This window comes from Desmodus rotundus, chromosome 11 (assembly GCF_022682495.2).
Source record: "Desmodus rotundus isolate HL8 chromosome 11, HLdesRot8A.1, whole genome shotgun sequence".
Classification (NCBI taxonomy): domain Eukaryota; kingdom Metazoa; phylum Chordata; class Mammalia; order Chiroptera; family Phyllostomidae; genus Desmodus; species Desmodus rotundus.
The window spans coordinates 18,623,572-18,650,586 of NC_071397.1; the positions used below are offsets into that span (position 1 = coordinate 18,623,572).

At 35.9% G+C, this 27,015-nt stretch overlaps 1 protein-coding gene across 11 annotated transcripts in view; it reads left to right on the plus strand.

Moving 5' to 3' along the window:
* The window catches only part of MLIP (muscular LMNA interacting protein), a 225,113-nt gene that overhangs the window by 131,027 nt on the left and 67,071 nt on the right, over positions 1-27,015 (plus strand). For all 11 annotated transcript variants that reach the window (XM_053914200.2, XM_045193378.3, XM_053914199.2 and 8 more), the window contains 5 exons: positions 1,455-1,526; positions 10,345-10,410; positions 10,494-10,577; positions 10,684-10,743; positions 22,221-22,265. In XM_053914200.2, coding sequence (XP_053770175.1) covers positions 1,455-1,526; positions 10,345-10,410; positions 10,494-10,577; positions 10,684-10,743; positions 22,221-22,265 — 327 coding nt within the window. The remainder of the gene's footprint in view (positions 1-1,454; positions 1,527-10,344; positions 10,411-10,493; positions 10,578-10,683; positions 10,744-22,220; positions 22,266-27,015) is intronic.

Sequence of the window (27,015 nt, forward strand, 5' to 3'; positions counted from 1 at the left end):
TATTATTATAGCAACTATCATTACAATTAAATATCCTTAAAACCATCATGCAGTATTAATGATATATTTTATTCTGTACTATTTTGTCTTTAAATATGCACTGGGAGGATGTGTTATCTTGTAGAGAAAGTATGGATATTGGATCCGGGCAAGCCTGGATGCGGAACCTGTCTCTACTCTTTATGTGCTGTGTAGTCTCAGGCAAAATGACACCTCACCTCACCATGTCTCCTTTTCCTAATGACTCTTTAGTTAGAGTGTTTCTGTAAAACTAAATGAGGGAATGTATATGATTTGCCTAGTAATAAATGTGAGCTCCTATTCCCTGTGAAGAGATGACTTTTTCTTTTGTCCGTATCCAAGTTCATTGCTGTCTGAAGACCGTAGTGGTGCTGGGTAAAGATTGAGACTTCTTTTTGGTTGGATATTTTGATTTTTCTTACCTTCATCGCACCAGTTTAATGAAGTTTACTTCAATTATATCCATAAAACACAAGGCTTTATTTGATTTGATTATCCTGTCTTCTTCTGTAGTCCCTTTGTTCTGCTTTTTAGTGGACTGAGGCAGCTTGGAGCTGTGAACAGATTTCCCCCTGACTCTGAGCCCCTGGCAAAGCTGCCTGAGACAGAGGCTTCTGAAGTGACAGGAGCCTTGAACTTAGTTAAGCAGCTTGGGACCCACAGCAATATCAAAGCTGGGCTTTTGATTATGAATATAACCCCGATTTCTACAACTTCCTCATGTTCAGCCCTCTCCCCCAGATACTACACAAAGCTAAACTATGTTTCTCTGAATTGTACTTAAAACTCAGGACATTTTATTATTTGATTCATTAACATTAATATATTAGAAAGTACAGGAGATGATAAGGTTTAAAAAATTAATTTAAGATCAAGAACTTTCTAGTACTTCCATTTTTGAATTAATCTGATGAAGTTACTTTTATTCAGAATATGCTGCTTATTAAAAGGCTACTAAATTTTATGTGTTCTGATCTTTGTTTTTATGAATGATGTAAGGAAATGTATCAAAAGTTCAATATATTTTATTGACATAATATTTGTTAACTGTGACACTGTAAATGAACTACTTTCCTTTGAAATTCAAGGAAAAGAGAACCCTCAAATTTACAGAATAATGCTCCTATGAGGGAATGATGTTAAGGAGAAATTTATATATAACTTTCTAGAAATTGACACTTTTAAGTTCTGAAACTATAGATCATAGAATCGCCCATAATCCCTAGGCTTACTACTATGATATTTCTTTGCTTCTCATTCTAATGAAATAATATGGTGAACTAATTTTTTTCTATTAAAAACAAGTTATTCAAGCATAAAACACTTTTCTTTGTCTAACAACTTGTCATTTAACCTGGTAGAACTAGTCTAAAATTATGTTATATTCTTTCCTCTTTTCATCTCCACTCTTGCTTTCTGGTTGTCCATTCTAGCAATACAAGACCAAGTCAAGCTACAAGGCTTTTGCAGCAATCCCTACAAACATATTGCTTTTGGAACAGAAGGTCAGTGTTGGCTCAAAAGCAGAGTGACTTTTATGTTTCTAATGTCTTTTTGTTATGTTTTCTGAATTTTCCCTTTTAAAGTCCTGTCCTTACTAAAAGAAAATTCTGCTTTTAGTTTAGGATGATGTGATTAAAAACATCTTGGTGAATAAAACTGAAGACATCATTGACTTATCACCGGAGGATAGATAAGAGCCTGGAGTTCTCCAGTCCCATGTCAAGTAGCCCTGAGAAACTTAATTTAGATTGAGATAGATCTCCATCCCTTGGGGTTTTATATGGTTGTTTTATTCAAGAGCTTGCACTTCTACTTGTATTGATCGGAACAGTGGAGGTAAAATGGGGTTACATGTGCCACTGGCCACCTGGGTCAAAAGTTGGTCTCATAGTGACTTCCACAGTGCAGAAACATGCTAGCTGAGTATCCAACTTAGCTCCTTAGATCCCACGATCGGCTAACTCTCTTTACCCTTCCTGCTGGCTACTGATCCTACCTCCACAAATGACAGGGAGGATTGAGATCGCTTCCAGTGACCCATCCTCTCACATGGCTCCAGGGCATTTTTGCTTTGCTATTAAGAGTCATTAATTATAAAATTATAGGATTCTGCTTCAGTAGGCAAATTAGATTAAAGCCTCTCATTCAATAAGCACATTACAGATGCTCACACGAAGGCCAAAAGGAGGATCATATCAGAATCAAAGTGAAATCAATTACTAAATCTATGAAAGATTTACTTATTTTACATGTTGTTTTAATCATATTTAGGCAATATATGTCTTTGTGCATCAAACCCATTTTTTTCTGTGTAACTAACATTTCAAATACTGTTATTATCATTTGTCAAGTGTTAACATTTGCCAAACAGGTAGTATTTTGACCACTAGTTTATGAATCTACATTTTTGTTATTTTAGCATGATCTGGGGAATAACACCTTTGTATGACCTCTTGTCTACAATGTAGGAATTATTAATGAGCAATGCTGAGTAGCAAGTAGGTGAGCATTAGTGGGCAGCATTGCTTATATCATGAATTACCCACATGTAGTCCAGAATCTATGCTCTCTGTGTCTAAGCGCTTTGAATGGGGTGCAGAGGTGCATCACTGGGCTGCAGGGAGATCAGCAGCTATTTCTCCAGCTTCTCTTCTAAATTTCGAACTTTTATAACTCATTAAAAGACAGGCCTAAAACACTGGTTTCAGGAGGCTTCAGGAGGATGGAAAAAGTGCACCCAGCTGCCCCTTATACTAATTGCCTATTATTATGTTGAGTCATAGTGGCAGTGTTCCCACACCACAGACCCTCGGCCTATTTCAGGTGGACATTTCTGAAATCGGGTCAACAGTGTCTGCCCTCCCAGAAATGGGAGGAACTCTCCCCCGGAAGCAGTCAGGCCAGGAGAAGGATAAGGGCCTGTTCTGTCATGGCGTCCTTCCATCATGCTTGTCTCACCTCACCTGGCCCATTCTCCTCTACCTGTGTGGTTCTGCTGTATTAACTCTCCACTTAGGAAAATAAGTTAATCCTTCTTGACTTTTGTAAAATAAAGCTGGATGTCACTATTGGTTCCAGAATCACTGTCTGCCAGCTCTCTTCTCTTCCAATTAAGTGGATTTTAGAGATTATCATCTATTAGTGATTAAAAATGAAGAACCGTTAACTTAATTTCCAATTTTATTACAAACCCATTTCATCAATATGTATGGTTGTATTACTGTATAGTGAATCTAACACAACTTCATATGGAAGAGGTTTTGTGTTTTTAATTTTCAATAAAACATACTTTGTAGGAAAAGTATTATTTTTGTTTTTAGTACAACACAGAATGTAAATATCATGATGTCTAATTTAAAATATTTTTCTAGGGAGGGTTGATTATTATACAAGAAATAATGTGGGTAATATTCTCTTGGCTAAGATAAATTGTTTTTGTACCATAAATATTTGAATTGCTCAAAGGTCACAAGATATGGCTTGATATTTGGTTTTGCTTTCGAGCCTTTGCATAATTCCACATTTTTTGGTGGTTTCCCATGTTATGTGCTCCTCAATGAGAAACTTAACTTTGTAGGAATTTTTCAATAACAAAAGTCTCAATATTTTATGAATTTAATTTTCACTACTATTTCTTGAATGATATTTTGCTGCTCTTTTTATGATTGTAGTTTTTAAACAATAAATCTGGTAATTCAGACCTTTTTACCATCTGTTTATACCAGCTATTTTCAACTGGTGTGCCACAAGAATTTTTAAGACATGCGATCCCTGACTATTTTAGTCAGGGGCACTGACCTCTTTTCCCTTAGATTGTCAAATTAAAAAAAAAATGACAACCACCAACACAACAATCGCCAATGAGTATGAATGAATCAAAATTATAGCTATTTTTTTTGTCAGATTGGCAAAAATTATAAAACATTTTTTGGTGTACTGCAGAATTTTAGTAATTCATTTACATGTGCCACAAGATGGAAAAGGTTGCAAATCGCTGGTTTATACAATGAAACTCAACTTATGCTGTTTAAATCAAAGGAATTTGTTTCTGAATTGAGTGGGAAAATTAAGACTATAATCATCAGAAGCTCATCTATTTTGATACACATTAGCACTTTGGAGTACTTTAAGTCACAGAATCATTTTTGAGATCCCTTTCACAGCACACCAAACACCACCTTTAGGGTGAGGGGTGGCACTGCAGTCTCATTAGAATAACCTGTTAGCGTCTGTGCTATAAAATGACTTGCAGGTAGAACTAACATTTAATTGACGTCTTAGTTCAACAATTAATTCGCTCCTCTAGTCAGATTAAATCCATGGTTGACATTTTAGAAAACATTCTTTTTCATAATATATAGTATAATTAGTGAAGAACCAGACTCATTTAAAAATAATATTTTTAAAAGCAAGATTTTCTCCAAATTCATATAAATACAGGCCTCTCTTTTAATGAGACATTAAGCTATCATTGAATCACTGGGATGGTTTCTGATTTAATCACCCCTAGATGAATCACATAATTTTAAAAAGGATACATTTTGTTGGCAGGGTATATGAGATTTCTGGTACTTCTGTAATTTATTTTCTGAATCAAAACCTAAATTTACAGCTTATTCAGTATTCTTTCTTTTTTCCCTATGTTCATTTATGAGGGAAGCATTTTTAGCTTAAGTCTTAACTACGGCTTTATAGGAAGAAGTAAATGTAAGGCATCATATCTTAACATGTTTGCTTCAGGGGCTTTGGCTTAATCTGCTACCAACGATCATCTCCAAGATTGAGACGAGGATGAAATGCAAGTGATTGTAAAGCAGAAACAAAGTAATCAGATTATGTTGTATTTGTGACTGTCCATGGCCTTTATTACAATATGTTTAACAGTATACTAAGTTCTGTAGAGAAAGTTATTTTGATATGGATGTTACGTTTTAGTCTATGTGTGTACTGCTGTTCTTTTCGGAGAATGTTAAAACTATCTCTTTTATTGACTAATTTTTCTTTTTATCACTTGCCTGATAACAATAGATAAAAAGTTAAAATTAAACAGAAGAGTACATATTAACATTCTAAATAGATTATTATTTTTATTGTGCACTTGTGTTAAGAAAAGGAAAGATGAAGGAGGGAATACTTCCATGAAATCATGTAACATGCATATTTTTTGTCTCACAAGTAATTAATATTTTTTCATAACAGTATACATTTTCATCTTGGAATTAATTTGAATTCTTCGTTCTTTTCCTCACAAGCATTGCTGAGGATAAAATCAAGGGTATGCTCAGTACTCTTTTCCAACAAATGGCATTTTAAAGATACATTTAATGCATCAGCTATATGAGTTTGAAAGAAAAATTCTAGAGGTGCTCAATTTTATAAATAACATATATAAATTAAGGATTTATTATTTAAGTCAAGTTTCTGGGAAAAAAAGTTTTTTGTGGGAAGATAAAAAGTCACCATTTTGAAGACTGCTTTAAAAACAGAAACTTGAAGATTTGAGATATCTCATCAGCTGTCAAATCAATAGATTCTAAGTTGCCAGTTTAATTTTTTAAGACATGAGTTGGTAAACTCCAATCTGATTAAACATATGTCTTTGGGTGAGACTATTTTAAACTCTCTGCATGTCTGAAAAATTGAACAAAATCTGGTTGCTAACTCAGCATATGGCCTATCCTAGAGAGATATCTCTTAATTTAGATTAGTATAAATAGTGAATGTAATCCCAATTTCTTTAGCAACAGAGAGGTGCCAGGACCCAAATCTACACTAATTGGTTCTCCTTAGGCAGTTGTCTACCACGTACACATCTCTTTTAAAACACTTACCAAACCATATTTAATTATGCATATTGGTTGTATTATTTTTTTTACCATGAATTATTTGAGAGAATAGATTTTTGCCAAATGTTTATTGGATGAATTTATTTAGTTCATAGCTGGGTGTTTCTCTAAAATTTTCAATTTTATTCCACAGGATTTTAAGACATAATTTTTTGTTCACAGGATTATAAAAACAAAGGAGTCTCGTGTATGACAATTAGCATTTTCTTAGGGTAGAATAAGCCTCATCAATTTTGCTTCCATGGAAAATATACACAGGACTTTCTGCTATAAGGGAAGCATGTCGGTTTTAGAGTTGGCACCTTTGACAATAGAGAGTATAGTCACAATGGCTACCTCATTGCCTGTTATACTGTATCAGACACTGAGCTGAATACTAGGCTCATACTTCTGTGAAGATCTTGATGATCAAAGATGTCAAGTAGATATCCCAAAGCAGCCGGGCTAGTAAGTGGCTGAGCTGGACCTCACATGGGATCCGATTATCCCCTAACCTTCCCCTCCTCCTCATGCAACAGTGACATCAACTAGCTGAAGTGAAATATTGAGGAAGAGACGATGATGTTGGATCCCTGCCTATAATACTTTTTTGTCATTACTTGCTAAAATATATTTAAATTCTCATTAAATTAGAGCGACAGAAGTGTTTTTTAAAATGAAGAACAATGAAAGGAAATAGGAAATGATTTAGCTCTGAGAAGACTGTGGTGAGCGAGGAATGACAAAACCAGCCCAATTTCTTGAGCGACTGCGATATGAGGTGAATGACAGTGGGGGAGGTGCTGGCTGGAAATGAGAAACACCCTTCGGATACCTCTGACTAAATGAAGGAAAAGTACGGATTCTCCTGCTACCGAGAGCTTTGATGGATGGATTTGATACTGCCTGTAATGGTTTGCAAACAGTTCTTTTCTTCTGTTGGGAGGAACAGGCGTTTAACCCTCCAAAGATCTTGGGATTAAAGGTTCCAAGTAGATTCCCCCAATTCTTGAAATATTTAAACCAGTCATATGACAATAATTTAATCGTAAACATTCTTGGGTCTTTAAAGAAGAGGTACTTTTATATGTCTGGATGCCCCTTTGGCTTACAGTGTACATTTCTCCCTTCTCTTCAGATATGAGTGCTATTTAGTCCTGAATGTCCAACCAAATATAAACCAAGTGAGATTTATTTTTCCAAGACTATCTTCAGTCTTACAAGTAGTTTCATATTTATCACTAAAAAATAAAGCAAAGCTTTTGTAGTCCTCAGAGGATTTTTTTCCACCAAATGGCTGGTCAGATTAATAAAGCATAAGAGCATTTAAGTTTAGCATGAATTATATTGACGAGGGGTTAATTCGATCCTTACTAAAATATATAGTAACTCTCCCATGAAATTTTTGAAATCCAATTCAAATGGATAGTCTAGGCAACACAGAAAGTTTACGGGCCTCTTTACATTATTCTTCCTCTGAAAGCTGTGAGTGTCTAATTCTATTTAGAATGCATCTAATGTATTCTCTCTTTGGATACTTCTTAGAACTTAATCCTGTTTCCAAAGAGAGAAGGTTAGATGGATTTAATATATCAGAATAAAAATTGTTTGCGGTTCCATCAAAGATGTTCCCTTTGCTGGGGGCACACATGTCGCAGTTTGTTGGCATGTATTCATTCCCATGAGGACTTTGATTTACAATGTTGCTCATAATTTTTAGCCATTCATAATAATTTAGCATTGAGCTGAAAAAGGATTTTGTTTTAAAAGTCAGATTTACTATGTCTTTTTTTTTCCAAAAATGGGGCCCCAAAGTTTGCCCAAGCAAAATATAACTACTTTTAATAAGAATATTTCTGATAACTTTTATTAGTTAAGAATCTTTGGAAAGAGAATTCCAGCATGTCCCAATTATGCTTCACTTGGCTATCATACAATTTGGTAGAAAAATATGTTTTTAATAAAAATCTTTTTATTGGAGACTGTTCTGAGAAAACTTCATTCAAAATGAATAAATATAAAGAAATATCAATACAATCCTGCTAAGTTGTAAAAAAACAATCTATGGTCATATTTTCTATTAATGGAGATTGAATATATTTTATTTTAATACATTTTTGTACTACAGAGAAGGAAACTACTTTTTATGGCTGTTGGAAGGAGTGGATCAAGATGATATGTTTGATAACTTCTTGTCAATCAAAACATCAATTCTAGTACATTTTGAGGCTATTTAAACTCAAAATAACCCCCTTTTAGATTTTAATGCAGTCTTAGTATTGCCCCCATTTCAAAGTTTCAGCACATTAATGCCCTAAACCCATCATCTACCCCAATTTTCCAATCATCCTGAATAGGTAGTTTTCTTTTCATTATCTGAGCAAATTTCAATACTTTAAGTAGCCCAGTGAAAGTCGTGTTTGCCTATAATGAGTTGCAACAGAATAACAAGGATATTAGCCTTATTTGGTTTTATCTGAAACAATATCCCCTCATTAAATTAGCACTGATCATATGCTCAGATCTTTGATGGTAAACAAATTTAATGAAATATAGGAAAATAAATTATTTGTTAGTTAAAATATTTAAAGAGTTTAAATCACTTCTCTATAGCATCTTACTGAGAAGTATTAAAATCACATTTTCTGTTATTTATATATTCATTTAACTCCATTTATTTGTCAATTTACCTTTTCAATCTATCCCTAAAGATCTTTACTGAGCACATATTATATGCTCTTTCCTGAGGCTACAAAAATCAATAATACATTTTCCCAATTGTAATAGGCCAAATGGTCCAGTATTGTGGAGATACAATAAAAAAGTAATTATGATGCTATCTGCTTTAGTTATGTGCAAAGCGATAGGGTGTCCCAACTTGACAAATGTCTCATATAATTAGAGTAAAAGAGAAAATGGCTAAGAATTAGGTAAGGCATTTTCGAAGAATAAAATCTGCTGTCTGCCTCATTAGATAGCAAGGCTTTCTATGAATTTTTATTATAAAAGTATTCTGTTGACACATAGAATAAAGCAGAATATAGAATAGCTTACATCTACGCAAATGAAAAATGAAACAATGTCAATGAAGAAGAGGGGAATAAACATATGAAAGATGTACAACCTCACAAATTATCAAAGAAATAAAATCTAAAACCAAAGAGAGATCCTTCATGTACATCAGGATGTTAACAATTTGCTTAAGTGTGAAAACAAGAACTGTCATTTATTACTATGATGAGCATAAAAGTATTCAGTTGTTTTAAAGAACACTTTGAGAATATCCGATAAAAGTAGTTCTCCATGATTACACTATTATATAGGTACTGTAATCTTAAAACTACAAACACGTGTCTAAAGAAATGTGTACATAGATGAGAGTTATTACAGTTTATAGCAGTGAAAATTGGGGACACCGTAAATACCCAGCAACAGAAGAAAGTATCCATTGTTGTGTGGAATGTGCATACAATGGAATCCTATGTGTAAGTGAAAGACTGAGCAAATAACTACGTGGAAAAAGTAATAAGGCAGGAAGACATTTTCAGTGGTGACAGATATATTTATAGCCTAGATTGTGGAGATGGTTTATCCGTTATATACATTAAATACAGGTTTTTGTATGTCAGTCATAATTCACCAAAGTGGTTGGAAAAAACCAAGCAAGTTCTGGAAGCACATGTTATACTAACACAGGGCAAAAAATCTACATAGTATGTTGTCTAATAATGTATACATATATTAATATGATAAAACAATTGAAGACATACATATGATGATAACCACAAAATGAGTGAGAATGGCTACCTCTCTCATGAGGAGGGAGAAGAACCAAGTAGGAGGAGTGCATCCTGGCTTCTGTTATTTTGTACTATTTTACCTCATATCCCAAATGGAGTGAACGCAGTGAAGACGAGTGTTATCTTATGCTCTCCATGTACATACTTGTGACCTATCACAATAAATAAAAAGTATGTTTTATTTGGAAAATAGTTAGATGTCACTTGAGACCAAGTCCTAGGAATAAGGTAGCTAAGACTTTTGGGATGTAAATAACTAAAAATGAGGCAAGATTTTTTTATTCCATGTGCATGTTTCTTGTAGACTGGTCCTAAAGCATTTCCTCAAGAACAGTTTTTGTAAAATTTTGAGAAATGTCTACATCATTCTTATCTCTGTGTGTAGCTTCTCGAGGTGACTTCTTGGAAGGGAACAAGGCTCATCTGGAGGTATGAGATGTCCAAGTTCTAATCTGCATATTTAAAAACTCAGCCTCTTTTCTTTATTCCAACATCTTATAATAGAGATACTGATTCCACAAGAGAAACTAGACTAGTGTGGAAAATGCCTCCATGACAGAGAAGAGCTCATCAAATTATTCAAAGATTTTTTCTTGGAAATATTGAGATATAGAAGGATTTCTTTGAAGACATGTTTTTATGACATTTGCATTTGACTAAAAGCCTCACATAAGAACTATTTCATTTACCGCTAGGCACTAGATGAACCAGTGAAGACTGAAAGTATCTCCAAGGACAACACATTAGACCTACCTCTGGAGGTAATGACTTTGTATTCCCCTTGTGTTTGAACTGCAATCCCGAAACTCTCTATTAACTCAGTACCTGGTTTCAATTCTTCCAGTTTTGTTCCCCTGCACAGCTCAGGCAGCAAACTGAAGAGCTCTGTGCTACCATTGATAAGGTCTTACAGGATTCCTTGTCTATGGTAATGCCTTAGACTAGAATGTGCAATTCAAACATTTGCTTTGCTTCTCTTCGTTTGCCTCTGTTTGAGAGTGATGTATCACAGGCTTGTCCTTTTTATTTTCCAGCATTCTTCTGATTCTCCTTCAAGTTCCCTACAGACATTGTTGGGTTCTAACACTATCAAGGTATGTATTTGTTTAATATAATTTACTGAATCATAAGAGTTTCTATATCAGTGATTTTTAAACTGCAGGTCAAAGTCCAGTAGGGAATTAGTAAATTAATTTAATAGATAGAAACTAGCTTTTGTTTTTGCTGTTGTTAGCAAGCTGCATTTAAAAAAATAGAATAGTAGGAATGTAAAATATCAGACTCTATTCCAAGTTGTGTAGGTAGTATTGAAATTCATTTCAGTTTGTTTACATATACATATATAGGTATATTTGTACAGGGTTTGCAAAGTAAAATCTGTTTCTTACCATGGGCCAAGTTCAAAACACTTTGAAAGCCAACATAATGGGCTACATTTTATGTTGACATTTTTAGAAGCTGTATGTGCAGTTTGTTACCTAATCTCCTCTTAAACCATGTCTCCAGAATTTATGTAGTTCACAGCCACTTAGAGTTGTAGAAGTGGAAAATGAAGTAGACTAAAGTAGCATTAGCCTAAGAGCTTTAACACAGGTATTATTTCTAGAATATTATTTCCTTTGGTTGATGGAGTGTATTTCACTACTCAGAGGGACAGAAGCTTGGATATTTTAGATTGTTAGGGTACTACTAAACAATTAATTTTGTATTTACATAGTTAAATATTTCCTTCTTATAATGTAGCTATTTTCATTTGTTGGAATAAAATACTACATTTTTCCAAATATTTTTGAGTGCTTAATACAGACCTACTCATCCAAATTTCAAAGTGGGTTGTGTTTTTTTCTTTATTGATAATGGTTAGTTTTTTGTCAGCCTTATATTCTCTCTTGGAATTGGTATACTTTGTGTGTGTTCCTTTTAAAAATTGGATACTGTGTATGTAAAATAGGTTTTAAATGTAAAGATTGCTTATAATTAGAAAAGCAATCCTAACTGTCGGTGGGAACATTATGGACAAATATCCATTAACAATGACGCAGAAACCCAGTAACCATTAATCGTCAGTATTAAAAAATTCTATTTTACCAGAGTGGACCTACAAATTAATAATTGTAGTTTCTGTGTTTATTATCTATTTAGTTGTATCTACTTTGTCTTTTGATCTAAAAATATAAAACTTTGTTTGAATACTATGTAAATTTTAAAATACAATTTTTATTTTATTTTTGAACATATTAATATATCCTATATTATATTAACTGTAGTATGAATAGAACTTAAATAGTATAATGTGAATAACCATCTTTATTATGATTTATTTAAAATATTTAATGCTTATAGTGTTTAAAAATATTAAGTCAGTGTTACTAAGGTAATCATTTCATTCAACGAATATTTATTAAGTGCCTACCATGGGCCTGGCCCTGTGAGGCACTAGGGAGATAATGGTAAACAAGGCAGAGTTACCTGGGTTGGGGGGGTACTTTGGATGTGGTAATCAGAAAGTAGGATTCAAGCTGAGATCAAAGGTGGAAAGAAGCCAACCATGGAAAGATCAGGGAGAATAGCTTTCAAGTAGAGAAGTAGGCGTAGGCAGATCCTGAGTCAGGAGAGCGCTCACTGTGTATGAAGATGAAGACAAGTGTGGTTGAAGCATAGTGAGCCTGGGGTGACCTGTGTAAAATGAGGTTGAGAAGGTGGACTAGAGACAGTGAGGATACTTCTAGGCCATGACATCAAGCTTGGAATCCAAAAAAAATGAGAAGACATAAGAATATGGGGGGGGGATTATATGATACCATTGAAAAAGATCACAATAGCTGCGGCAAGGAGGCCCCCGAGGTCAGAGAGGCAGTTGATGAAGTTGGCCTGCGTGGGGTGGGTTCAGAGCTGGAGAGGAGTGTGTGGGTACGAGAGAGATTTCTCAGACCTGCTGCAGGTTTGGATGTGCATGTGAAGGAGAGAAGAATCATGGGTGAACTCCAGGTGTCTTCCTTGAGCATAGATGACTGTGAAGGGGACAGAAGGTGGGAGAGGAAAGAGAGCTCCTGTTCATTTTGGGTAGGATGACTTTGCAGTGTGCCTCACAGAGGGCTTAAACACAGGTGTGTGGGGTAGTAAAAGAGATCTTTGGGGCTGGCCAACACGCGAATATTGCGAGCGCCCTGTACAGAGCTCCAGGGAGCAAAACATCTCAGGTCCAATAAAGGAGGTGGAGCAGAAGCCTGCAAAGGAGAAGAAAAATCCATTACAAAAAGTCAGAGCAGGATGGTGTTATGGAAGCTACAAGAAAAGAGTATTGAGGAGCATCTAATTGTGGGGATTGCTGCCAAGAGGAAGAGAAAGATAGGGCTAGAGAAGCGTTCATTAGATTTGACATATATTCTGAAACTGTATTGCTGTTTCTTATGTGTTGGTGTTCATTCTCATCTTTATTTTTAATAACCATTACTAGCATTTATAATCCTTTTGAATCTAAGGTTGTGTTTTTAGTGTAGTATGAAAATAGTGACCTTATATAAGTAATATATATGTAATTTTTTATTCATGTTTTGTTAACTTTTTATCAGTTTATTGTTACTTTTAAAAATCAATTTCTATTAGCTTATTTTTTCTCTGTGTACCCTCGTGTTTTTTTCTTTAGAACAACATTTCTGGATATCACTTTTATTTTCAATCTGAGATTTTCTTTATCTGGGACCTTAAGGCTTTTATAATTATTATAATTCTTATTATATTAATACTAATTTCTGTGATCTTATTTTATATTTCCTACTTAAAATGTTTTCTTTATCTGCCTTTTCTGCTTTATTTTGGATATTTTGACATTTACTAGTTTGAAACTTTTGAAAATTTTACTTTATATTTTTGTTAGTTTTTGTAGTTACATATAATTTATTAAAGATGATAATTATGTTTATTTTCCTATCATTTTTAAAACTTACAAATGTTTTCCCCCAAATTAGATAAATACTATAGCTCTTTCATTTTTACATGTTTTTAATCAAGTTACACCTTTAGACAGATGTAATTCATTAGTATTTTTTGGACTTTTATATGTGAATTATTATGGTTATATTTTTATGTGACTATTTAGATACTCTTTATTTAGATCTTTTTTCTCACAAATCCATATCTTTCTATTTTTTCTTGTTGGAATCTTGCTGAAAATTTTATTCAATATCTGATTGTGTTGATTCAATGGGCTTTGTCCCTAAAAATGTATTTTTTTGCCTTTTCATTTAAGTTATAGTTTCGCTGGACATAAAATTATAGATCTTCTCTCTTCAACACTTTCTACCCCAGGTTCTTAACCCTCAACTGCTTTCTTGTGAAGTATTTTGTCTGCATGAGATTTACTCTTCTGCTACAGAGTAATCATTTGCAGAGTAGTACTGTAATCTTTCAGTATTTTATCTTTCTCTCTAATGTGACTACTTTCCCCATAATGTGTCTAGGAGTACATTTTTTTGGTCTTATGTATCTGGATTGATGTTCTCTCGGACCTTTCATTTGGAGTCTTTAATTTGTTTCTTCCCCTTAAATTCAGGATAACTTTTAGTCACTTTTTTCACATTTCTTTCCTGCTAGGACTTTTATAACACTGATGTTGACACTTTTGCTTCTGTATTACATATCTCTTAAGCTTTATGTATATATTTTCTATCTATTGCTCTGTAATTCTTTCAAGAGGATTCCTTGATCTGATATTCTAGTTCAAGAATTTGTTCAGTGTCTATTTTGTTCTTTAATACCTGTGTAAATTTCTTTTTTCTACCTTATATAGTTCTTTTATTTCAAGCCAGGTTTATTGAGGTATAATTTACTTACTGTAAAATTTACCCTTTTAGTGTATAGAGGCTGACAAAGCATGTAGTTATGTAACCACCCTCACATCCAAAATACAAAACACTTCCACTGAAGAGAAAAGTTCCCTCCTGCTCCTTTGTGGTACCCCCCTCTCTCTAATTCAGTGCTAGGCAACCACTGATCTTTTGTCTATGTGTATACTTTTGCCTTTTCAAATGCTATATTAACAGAATTATACAGTATGCAGTCTCTTGAGTCTGGCATTTTATATTTAGTAGAAGGCAATTGAGTTGATTAAGTCATATTTTTGCATGTATCAATAGTTCATTTCTTTTTATTGCCAAGTAACATTCCACTGTATGTTTGTACCATATGTTTACTATTCACCAGTTGATGGGCAATTGGGTTATTTTTAATTTGAGGATGTTACTAATAGAACTACTAAGCACATTTGTAAACCAGCCTTTGCATGCTTATATGCTTTTGTTTCTTTGGGGTAAAGACTTACAAGGGAAATGGCTGGACCATTGTTTTTCTTTTATAGTATTTACATGTTCAGATATCCTATCAGGTTTCCATGGAAACTCAAATTTATCTGGGTATATCAGCCATTTTGGCAGTATGTATGCCTGATGCTTGTGGTGGCAGATACTAAAGCCTAGTTCCTAAGGCTCCCTGATTATGGATTTCTCATGTGCGTGTGCGTGCGTGTGTGTGTGTGTGTGTGTGTGAGCAGGAGGTGCATGTGTTTCAGAGTATAGAAGCTCCATAATATCAATGATTTATCACTTGCCACTTCTTCCCTGCTTCAGTGACACTGTACCTCACCTTTGCTTCCCTGCATCTCTGCTTATGGGATTCTATACTCCTCTTTCCCATAGCTGTCCCAGTTTTCATTACCATTAAAGAAATCAGGAAAGGGACCCATTAGAAGCTGGCTAGTTGTCCAAACCTATGGTTAACTCTTCACACCTCTTCTGTCAGGCTGCAGCTGAAGGACCACCTTGATGCCATAGATTCTTTTTTTTTTTTTTTTTTACCATTGCTAAATTTTACTTCCTTACACTAGCGCTTTGCTTTCTTATCTTGGGTGATGAAAGTGTTATGAATGGGAAAGTACAATTGCTGGTCAAGATGGTGGCACAGGTAAACATGACTCCCCTTCTTGCACAATCACAGCAAAATTATTACTAAAATACAGAACAACCATCACTCAGAACCATCAGAAGTCAAGTTGAATGGAGGTCTGACAACTACAAAATTAAAGGAACCACATCCATCCAGGCCGGTAGGAAGGGTAGAGATGTGTAATGGGCTGTTTCCACATCCACATGTGGTGGATAAAAATTCAGGAGGGATATCTTGGGAGCACGGAGTCCCAGCTCCACACCAGGCCCCCCAGTCAAGGGTTCCAGTGCCAGCAAGATAAGTCCCTGTAACTTTTGGCCACAAAAACCAGTGGGGATTAAGTAGGTGGAGGAAACATCTGGAGTCCCAAGCAGTTCCTCTTAAAGAACCCCCACACAGGCTTACTCAGACTCACTCCCTCTGAGCTCTAGCACCAGTGTAGCAGCTTGAAAGGCCCCAGTGGCCTACAGGGAGGAACCGAAGTTTCTGGCATCAAGGCAAGAGTTGAGGGACAGATTTAACCCAGACAGAAAGGTAGGCAGAGGCCTATGTGCTTTTTCTAAGCCCTCCCCCAACAAAGCCACAGAGCCTGTGGGCTGCTGCCATATCTGACACTTCATCAACCTGGCTAACACTGTTTGCCCTGCCCAGGAGATCCCCTGACGCTCTGTCCCACCTAACTTATGGGCCCACTGAAGTGTTAACAATGATTTTTCCATATGAATGGATGGTCTTGGCACATGCTTCACAACTTCCTAATTCCTCTCAAACAAGCAACCACCAATCTCAGTAAACCTCCATCCCCCAAAGCTCTTGCTAAGTGTCCCATGCCCGGCACTAGTAGCACCCAGCCTAGATTCACGGCTTGGCTCCATCTGGAAATCTCCAAGCCCAACACAAGTAGCAGCCATCTCAGAAGCTTTATAGTTCATGCAGAATGGTCCCTGGCAGAACACAGCTGGGGGCTGACCTTGGCCTGCACCATCCAGAAAACCTCAGAGCCTGTGCCCAGTACAGCAGAGGTTGGCGGTCAGTCATCACAGCCAGTCCTTGCAGCTGACTGGCTTGGGTAAATCCCTCCCATTGACCTGCTAACAGCAATCAAGGATCAACTACAAGAGAAGGGTATACTCAGCCCACATGAAGGGCACACCTTGAGTACCCAGCTTGGGTGATAGGGGAGGCTGTGTCACTGGACCCTACAGGATGCCTATGACATTAGGCCACTCTACCAACACAGGGAGTCATAGCAACCCTACCTAATACATAGAAACAAACACAGGGAGTCTGCCAAACTGAGGAGACAAAGAAACATGGCCCAAATGAAGGAACATATCAGAACTCCAGAGAAAGAACTAAACAGAATGGAAATAAGTAATGTATCAAATGCAGAGTTCAAAACACTAGTTATAAGGATGCTCAAGGAACTCAGTGAGAACTTCTGGAGCATAAAAAAGATACAGTCAGAAATGAATGATACACTAATTGAAATAAAAACCAATTTATGGTAGACTGGTTGAAACTGAAATCAAATCAATGATTTGCAACATAAGGAAGCAAAAAACAACCAATCAGAACAACAAGAACAAAAAAAAATCCAAAAAATGAAGATAGTGTCAGCATCCTCTGCACCAACTTCAAGCATTCCATCATTTGCATCATAGGGGTGCCAGAAAGAGAATAGAAAGAATAAGAAGTTGGAAATCTATTTGAAAAAATAATGAAAGAAAATTTCCCTAATTTGGTAAAGGAAATAGATATGCAAGTCCAGGAAACACAGTGAGTCCCGAACAAGATTGATGCAAAGAGCCCCACTCCAAGACACATCATAATTAATATGTCAAAACTTAGAGATAAACAGAGAATCTTAAAAGCAGCAAAGGAAAAGCAGTTAGTTACCTACAGTAGAGTTCCCACAAGACTGTCAGCTGATTTTTCAAAAGGAACTTTGTAGGCTAGAAAGGATTGGCAAGAAATATTCAAAGTCATGAAAAGCAGGGCCCTACAGCCAAGATTGCTCTATCCAGCAAAGCTATCATTTAGAATCAAAGTACAGATAAAGAGCTTCCTGGACAAGAAGAAACTAAAGGAGTTCATCATCCCCAATCCATTATTCTATGAAATGTTAAAGGGACTTATTTAAGAAAAAAAAGATTAAAACTATGGACAAGAAAATGGCAATAAATACATATCTATCAACAATTTAATCTAAAAAACAAACTAAGCAAATGAAAAGAACAGAGACAGAATCACAGATACAGAGAGCATTTTGTTGGTTGTCAGATGGGAGATTGTGGGGGAAAGGGTGAAGAGTTGAGAAGATTGAGAAGTACAAATAGGTAGTTACAGAATAGCAATGGGGATGTAAAGTACAGTGTAGGAAATGTAGCAGCCATAGAACTTATATGCATGACCTATGGACATGAACAATGGTGGGGGGATTGCCTGAGGGGGAGTGGTGGTGCTGGGTGGAGAGGAGCAAAGGGGGAAAAACTGAAACAACTGTAATAGCATAATCAATAAAATTTAATTAAAAATAAAATATAAAGTAAAGTAAAATTTGAATAAAAGAAGAATAAGCACAGAGATACCATATAAAACAACAAAAGCAGCTACTTCAGAGTGTTGGGTTGTGAAAGGGAGAAAAAAGTTGGGTCAGTAGTGGGGTCAAGGAAGAATTTTTTGTCTGCTTTTTAAAGCTGAAAATGACAGGAACTACTATAAAGGACACATGGACAAAACCAAGGGGGAGGGTGGAGGTGGGGGATGGAGGTGGGTTCAGCTGGGGTGGGGTGGAGGGATGGGGAGAAAAGGCATACAACTGTAATTGAATAACAATAAAAATTAAAAAAAATAAAGCTGAAAATGACAAGAGCAAGGACGTACTATTTGTATAAAATAAAGGGAGATCCTGAAAAATGAAAGTCCTTTGAAAGGGCACAGAAACTAGAGCCTAATTCAAATTAGTATCCTTTGATAAGAAACTGGGAATGTCGTTAAACATTGTAATAGGACAGAAAATAGAGGAAATGTTAAGTACAGGTGCGAGGATGTTAGTGGGCTGATGGTAGGAAATTAAAGAATTTCATAACTAGTATTTTTAGTTATATTATAGTACCTTTTAGTGAAAACAATTAAATTCTTAACTGAAATTAAAGAGGGACAGTATAATGGGGAAGAATTTGAAAAAAATGCTGAATAAATTTTATGTATCTACTTTATCTACTTTCATTTCTTCTCTCATTTTCCCTCTTAAGTCCCTTCCATTCAGGCTTTAACCCCGCTCTGCTGCGCGAGCCATTTTCCAAAGTTTGTGGAAGTCCTCCCCATCGCTGCAAACCCATTTTATAACTGATCTGAGCTGATATATCTGAGCTGATCACTCGTCCTCTTTGGTATATATTCCTCTAGTACCTTCCAGAACACCATGCTATCTCAGTGATTCTCCTACCTCCCTTGCCATTTTTATTTCCTAGCCTGCTTTGCTGGTTCATCCTCTCCTTCCCAAACTATCAAATTTGGAGTGCTCTAGGCTAGTGCTCAGACTGCTTGTTTCTCTGTGTTAATTCCTTTAATGTTCTCACCTTGTTTCCAATTTATATTTCTGGTCCAGTATTCCCTCCCAAACTCCAGTCCCCTACTGTTCATTTTAATTTAGACTTCTAATAAATATCTTAGAACTGAAACCTAGATTTTCTCCTACAAAAACTATTCCACATTTGCCTTCCCTTCTCCAGTGACAGGGCCACAAGTTTTCATCTACTCAAGGCCAGAAACATTGGTGTCAAGTTTTATTCTTCTTTTTCTCTTCCACATTTTTTGTATTAGAAATTCCACTGCTGTACATTCAAAATATATGTAGAATATGATTATTTCATATATTATGTACTACTGAGCCATCTTCAGGTTTTGCTGGATAGTACAAGAACCCCTATACCCTTGCCTTACAATAATTTATTCTGAACATATCATACAGAGGGATTCTTTTAAAGAATAAGTCAGATTCTGACCCTCCTCTGCTTCGTACCAGCAGTGCCTACACATTTAGGCGAATATATGTAATATATTGTAAGCGAGAATGCAAGAATCGCATTCTCAGAATGTAAGCGAGGGTCCTTACGAGACTTGGGAGGGCCTTGGGAGGGCTTCACCACTCTGCTGCAGTCCTGCTCACCTCCTTGCTGAGGCTTGAATGTGCCATAATTCTGCCCCAGCATCTTTTGTTCTTTCTCAATCAACTCTACCATTTTTTATCTTCTCTAGTGCTCTGTAAGAATTTGCAAGTTTAATTTTTCCCTCAAACAATATGGTTACATATGGTGGTTTTCAGTCTGGTTCTAAGATAACAAATTTCTGGATTTTTTGTGCATCTTTTTTTTTTTTTTTTTTGGTTTATTATTGCTGCTCATTCTCGCTCACATTTCTTACCTGTTTGTTTTTCTGGATCTGATTGTGTGTTGGATATTCTACTTGAAAATTTATTTATAGAAATTATGTGAGGCCTCTGTGATATTATCATGCTATAGAGAGTCTTGTCTTTGCTTCTGTCAGATACCAGGAGCCCTAGCAAAAGAGGATTACTTTTTAATATAAGGTTTTGAGACGGTTTTCTTCTAAACAATCATGTTTAGATGATTTGAGGGCAGGTCGAATTCCATATGAGATCTTCTGAATTGCCCTTACTCCTGGATCTCAGTCTGTTCTTGGCTCCGGAGACTCTGCCTTTTATCTCTTTACACCTCTGAGAATGTCCAGCATTTGGATCAGCTTCTCACGCTACTCCACATTTGCAAATGCCCCCAAGCCAAAAATAGATCTCAAATGTCAGACTCCTCTCTTCAGATTCCCATTCTCTCCTGATCTTGCTCCCAAATTCTTCATTCTTATTAGCTTATCAATGTTTTTAATATAATATTTTCCAATATTTTGCTCAATTTTGTTATATTATGGCAGGACTGCTTTGAGTTCCTTAGCCACCATTCTCAGAGGTGGAAATTCATACCAGAACTTCGCGCATGTTCCATCTTGTTGGAATGCTTTTCATGTAGATACCCACCCAGCCAACCTTCTCACCTCCTTCAAGTCTTTGCTCTAGTGCCACCTTCTGTAGATTGAGAATCGTATTTAAAATTGTAAGCGCTCAGACTCTTGACTTCTCCCCTCAGTGCTCTTGACTTTCTTAACATTTGGGTGGCTATATATGTATACAGTGCCTGGCACAAATAACACCCCTTTTTATTATAAAATCTTTTATTAAAAGTTATAAGCAGACAATTCTGTAATATAACAATACCCCACTCAAGCACACTATATGACATTTTAGGTGAAATTTTCAAATTAAAGCTCTAAATTAATATACCCACATTATTACCCTACCAACCACACTTAAGCAGGCCGTACTTCTGCCAGACCCTGTATTTGTGTGTGCGCCCATGCGTGTGTGTGCAGGGGGGCAGAAGCAAACAAGGTTTACTTTGGAAGAATATGCTATCCTAGCCTTCAAATTATTTTTACTCCTTTTTTGGAATTTATTTTGCCCCCTCCTAACATATGATTTAATTTACTGATTTATAGTTGTATTGTTTAGTTTAGCTCCTGCTGGAATGTAAGCTCCCAGGGGCAGAGCATCTTTGTCTCTTTTGTTCGCTGATAAGTCTGAAGTGTGCAGAACAGTTCCTGGCATACAGTAGATACACAATAATATTTGTTGTATAGAAGAATGAATTAAATAACCACTTCATTTCAGAAAGTGGGAAAATGAGGGTCTAAGAGAAAAATTGGGGACTTACCAGGGAGTATTGAATGCCCATTTAAAGTTTGTTATCATTAATTTATAACGAAATCAATTAGCTTGATTGAGAGAGTTTTCCCGGTAATGTTTTGCTTCTTGGGTATAAGTTCAGAGAAAATGGATAAGGTCCATCCAGGTTGTGTGTGTGTTTGGTGGGGTGGGTTCACAAGGAGAAAATGAGGCAAGAGAAATGAAGGTATAAAATGACTGAGAATATGTAATATACATAAACTAAGAGGTAATAAAGCCCAAATGGAGCTAATAAAGGTCAATGATTTTGAAGTCCCATGAGGCTGAGCCTGAAGAAATGTCGCACTAGGGATATTTGAGAAATGAAGATGGTGGCTGGGGGCAGAGTTCTGAGAGTAGAATGTTAGAAATTGAAATTTCAGAGGTTTCCCATTGAAGTATAGGAATGGTCCTGGAAATGAATGACTGAAATGGAGTGGATGAGAATTTCTTTGGACCTGAACAGCTTAAAGAATTGAGAGTACAGACATTTCTACGTAAACTTTGAAGTAGCCAACAATTATGTAAGGAACTACTATGATTCATAAATAAACAACATTCAAAAATAAGGGAAAATTTACCAGATAGCTGATACCTAACAGTAAGGAAAAGTAATAAAATGATTTAATAAATACCATTAATATCATTTAATAAAATGATATAGTTTAAAAAAATGATTTTCAAAGGAACAGAGGACTTTTTATAGAAAAAAGGGAGTAATGGTTAGAACATCTTAATAAGGAAAAATAGGTGAACACTTATCCCAGAATTTAAATCTTTTACTATTTTATTGATTACTTTAGTATTATAATTATTTTTACTTTCATGCAGAAGCCTACAACTCTTCCAAGAGCAGCTGGCCGAGAAACCAAATATGTAAGTCCCTTCATAATTATAGACACTGCTTTTTTAAATGGCTGCATGCGCATGCTTTGAAGGCAACTCAATTATACGATCATTTAAATTGAATTGATTTTTTTCATAAGCGGAAAGGGTTAGGATGGTATGACCGACCTAGATGTGGAAAATTGGGTTATGTCAGGTAAGTTTATTGAAATAAATTCCTTCTCAAGTGAGGTCTGATTTGATTAATGTCACTAAGTAAAGCAGAACTTCAACACCTGCTTCTGTCTTCCTAATTATCAAAGCTTAGATGACATTCTCATTTCTGTAATGGTTTATTGTGGTTATTATACAATAGTCAACTCATACACTTGAAACAATGGCCTGTCCATTTCTAAAAGGATTGTCAGGTTAGTTGATTTTGACTAATTTGTTGCTTTCTTGCATTTAAATTATTAACAAATAAGCCAATTTTCACTTATGAGCAAAAATAGATTAATAATGAATGTGTAAATACAGTCACACACGTGATTCAATTAATTATTGAGAGCCTGTTCTGGATGTCCTAGACACGCACACAGGCTTCACCCTAATCTGTCATGGCCACTTTCTGCTTCTGTTCAAGCATAACTGGAGGGACACAAAAACCCTGGAATCTATTTATTAAAAAATGGTGTATTTATTCTTACATGTTTAAGCTTCAATCACCTTCAAAGTACTCTCCATTTGATGCAATATACCTGTCGAGACATTTTTTCCACTGCTCAAAACGGTTTCTAAAGTCATCAATTTTGATGCCTGTTGGTGTTTCTGCTGTGTTTTGTCTCACCTCTTCCATATCAACAAAAACGTTTCCCTTTGAGGACTTTTTTCATTGGGGAAACAAAAAAAGTCACTTGGGGTGAGATCAAGTGAATTGAGAGGGTGGAGCATTTGGGTCATCCCGTTTTTGGTCAAAAACTACTGGACACTCAGTGTGGAGTGGGCAGGTATGGTCACCAATCTCCCATCATGAAATGGGCAAACACGTTGTGTCTTCAAAAAAAATGCACTGAAGCCAAATGCAGCCTCTTACAACACCAGCTGCTGCACTGACACAGGTGGGTTCCTGGAACACTCAGCAGGTGGGAGAAGCTTGTACTACAAGAGGCCCACCCTCTGGAAGATAATTCTGTTTTGGGGGATCCCCCCTCATATTATAGTAGAAACAAGATTGTTTCCCAACAAGTTTTTAGTTTACTACAAACCACTAAGCTATTTATTTTATTATACGTTATATTTTCTAATATGTATTCCCATCATTATCATCACCGTGAGTAAATAGTTATTCAGTTTACATATTGTAACCTACATTTTCGCAGTGATAAATTTCTACCTTCATTTGAATCTCTGTTAAGGTGAGTAATAAACTGGGTGAAATTACTGAGTTTTATCACATTCAGGAAATGGTGTTTAGAAGACATGGATAGGAATACTGCTTACAGCATTTTCTAGAAGTTTGCACTGTTAATTTTTTGTCATGAATAGAAACCATTTGGTGTAATATTTAAAAGACTGGAGGCATTTAGTAGGCTATACTCAAGTTTACATCATAGTACTGCTGCTTGGTAACAGTCTAATCCCAGAAATATCACTTAATGTCTCCATGCCTTACTTTTTTCATATATAAGATAGGGATAGTAATAACCTTACTTGGTTGTTGTAAGGCTTAGGTTGGTAAATATATGAAAAGCCCTTAATGTAATTCTGACACACAAGAATCACTTAATAATTAATAGTTCTTCTCCCCCCCCCCCCTTGCTTTCCCTTCATCCCTGCCTCCTCCCTTCTTTTCCTCCCACCTACCTTGGAAAGACTAGAAGCACCATGATTTAGCTGAGGTCCTTCGTTCTTCAGTTGGGTACAAGAAAGAAAATATCCTAAAGATGTTTCTGTACTTTGTGTGACTAATACATTCTATGAGATCAAGACCCAGGAAAAAGTAGCTAGAATTTCTTGCTCTCTCACTTTTCTTCCTTGTTTACTCCTACTTTTTATTAGAGTACCTCTTATTTAGACTGATTTACAATAAGGTATGGAGGGTTGATGTCTCCTTCCAGCCCTTCCTGGTGGTGGTTAATTTGATGGGAATTGGAATCAGTCTTGAGGGGCTGCTTCAATCTCCATAGTTGGTAGTTATTTGAAATTGTCCTTCAGTCAGTTACCAGACTTCAAGTCGGATAACATTTGCTCAAACTTTGTGAGGGCATTTGAGTCGCTTGAAGTTTACACTGAATCATCAAATGAATTTAGTATAAACTAGAAAAATACAAACTCTGATTCAGATAAGATTCCTGACTTTGATTAAATTTGTTTTTTTCAGTGAGAATCTTTGCTTTGTACTTTCTCTTACAATCTGACATTTGAATTGTTGTTTGTGCTACCTCAAATACTTTCTTATAGAAATTAGAGAAGAGCTGGCCAGAGATCTGGTCAATGTTAAAACAAGCTTATAAAGTTGCTAGTTTTCAGTGTATCAGTATGTCCTTTGGATTTCTAAATTTCCTGGGATAATTATAAATGGTTTAATTAAATAATGAGAAATTGTATGACCAATTCCTAATTATGGGGCCTTTGGTGAAAGGCTGACTCTTCTCCATTAAAAAAAGACAAGAAAACCAATGCAAGATAATTAGTTTCCTTTTCTTGTTCTTTACTGTACATATTTTACATGTCCCATGGTGTTTTACGGGATGACCCAGAAGCGGTAAAAGTACCATCAAGTCAGAAAAATTAAAGTTAAGGTTATCTTCAGTTCATGGTAGAACCGATTATATTGATTTGTCAGCAATATTTCACTGGATTGTTTTTAACAGATGCCAAATTCATCAACAATAATAACTATCATTTTAAGTTCTCACCTCCCAGTTGAGGTTTAACCATCTCATTTAACCTTACACTAGTCTCATGAGGTGGATATTGTGGTTACAGAGTCTCCATTTTACAGAGGAAGTAATCAAGTGTCAGAAGTCACAGTAGGTAAAACCAGCCCAGGTCTTCTACATGTCAAATCCCTTGATATAATATTTGTGTAAATCTACAAAAGCTTGGAATAGTTTGTCTTCCTCAAAAAGTTTCTCCATAAGTATTTATTCTTTGGGTCTAACTTATTTCTTCATGTCCAATTACCTTCAGTCTAACTTTGAATAAATAATTTTGTATTTGGTAATATATGATGATACTGTTTTACTATATTGCTAGTGTTTTAAATCACTTGTTTATAGGTAAATTAACTCATAATTTATCAGATAATTTATGAGTGATTATTTCTGATGACACTCATTTTTTAAGATATACCTTATTGATTATGCTATTACAGTCATCCCATTTTCTCCCCTTTTATTCCCCTCAACCCTGCACACCACCTCCCACCCACATTCCCCCCCTTTAGTTCATGTCCATGGGTCATACCTATAAGTTCTTTGGCTTCTACATTTTCTATACTATTCTTAACCTACTCCTGTCTATTTTCTATCTGCCATTAATGCTACTTATTCTCTGTACCTTTTCCCCCTCTCTCCTCCTCCCACTCCTCCACTGATAACCCTCAAAGTGATCTCCATTTCTGTGATTCTGTTCCTGTTCTAGTTGTTTGCTTAGTTTGTTTTTGTTTTTGTTTTAGGTGTGGTTGTTAATAACTGTGAGTTTGTTGTCATTTTACTGTTCATATTTTTGATCTTCTTTTTCTTAGATAAGTCCCTTCAACATCTCATATAATAAGGGCTTGGTGATGATGAACTCCTTTAACTTGACCTTATCTGGGAAGCACTTTATCTGCCCTTCAATTCTAAATGAAAGCTTTGCTGGATATAGTAATGTTGGATGTAGGTCCTTGCCTTTCATGATTTGGAATACTTCTTCCCAGCCCCTTCTTGCCTGCAAGGTTTCTTTTGAGAAATCAGCTGACAGTCTTATGGGAACTCCTTTGTAGGTAACTGTCTCCTTTCCTCTTGCTGCTTTTAAGATTATCTTCTTATCTTTAATCTTGGGTAATGTAATTATGATGTGCCATGGTGTGTTCCTCCTTGGGTTCAACTTCTTTGGGACTCTCTGAGCTTCCTGGAAATCCTGGAAGTCTATTTCCTTTGTCAGATTGGGGAAGTTCTCCTTCATGATTTGTTCAAATAAGTTTTCAATATCTTACTCTTTCTGTTCTCCTTCTGGTACCCCTGTGATTTAGATGTTGGAACATTTAAAGATGTCCTGGAGGTTCCTAAGCCTTTCCTCATTTTTTAAAATTGTTTCTTCATTCTGTTCATTCTCTTCATTCCAGTTGAATGTTTCTTTCTTCCTTCTGGTCCACACCATTGATTTGAGTCCCAGTTTCCTTCCTGTCACTGTTGGTTCCCTATATATTTTCCTTTATTTCACTTAGCATAGCCTTCATCTTTTCATCAAATTTGTGACCAAATTCAACCAATTCTGTGAGTATCCTGATTACCAGTGTTTTGAACTGTGCATCTGATAGGTTGGCTATCTCTTCATCACTTAGTTGTATTTTTTCTGGAGCTTTGATCTGTTCTTTCATTTGGGCTTTCTTTTTTTTTTTGTCTTGGCAGGGCTGTTACATAGTAAGGGGTGGAGCCTTAGGTGCTCACCAGGATGGGGCAACCCATGTTGCTGTGTTGTGATGCTGTATGTGGGGGGGGGGTCTGAGAGGGAACAACGTCACTTGCTCTGCTCTCTGTTGGTTTGATGACACCCATTTTTTAAAGAGTTTCTTTCCTTCTATGTAAAGGAATAA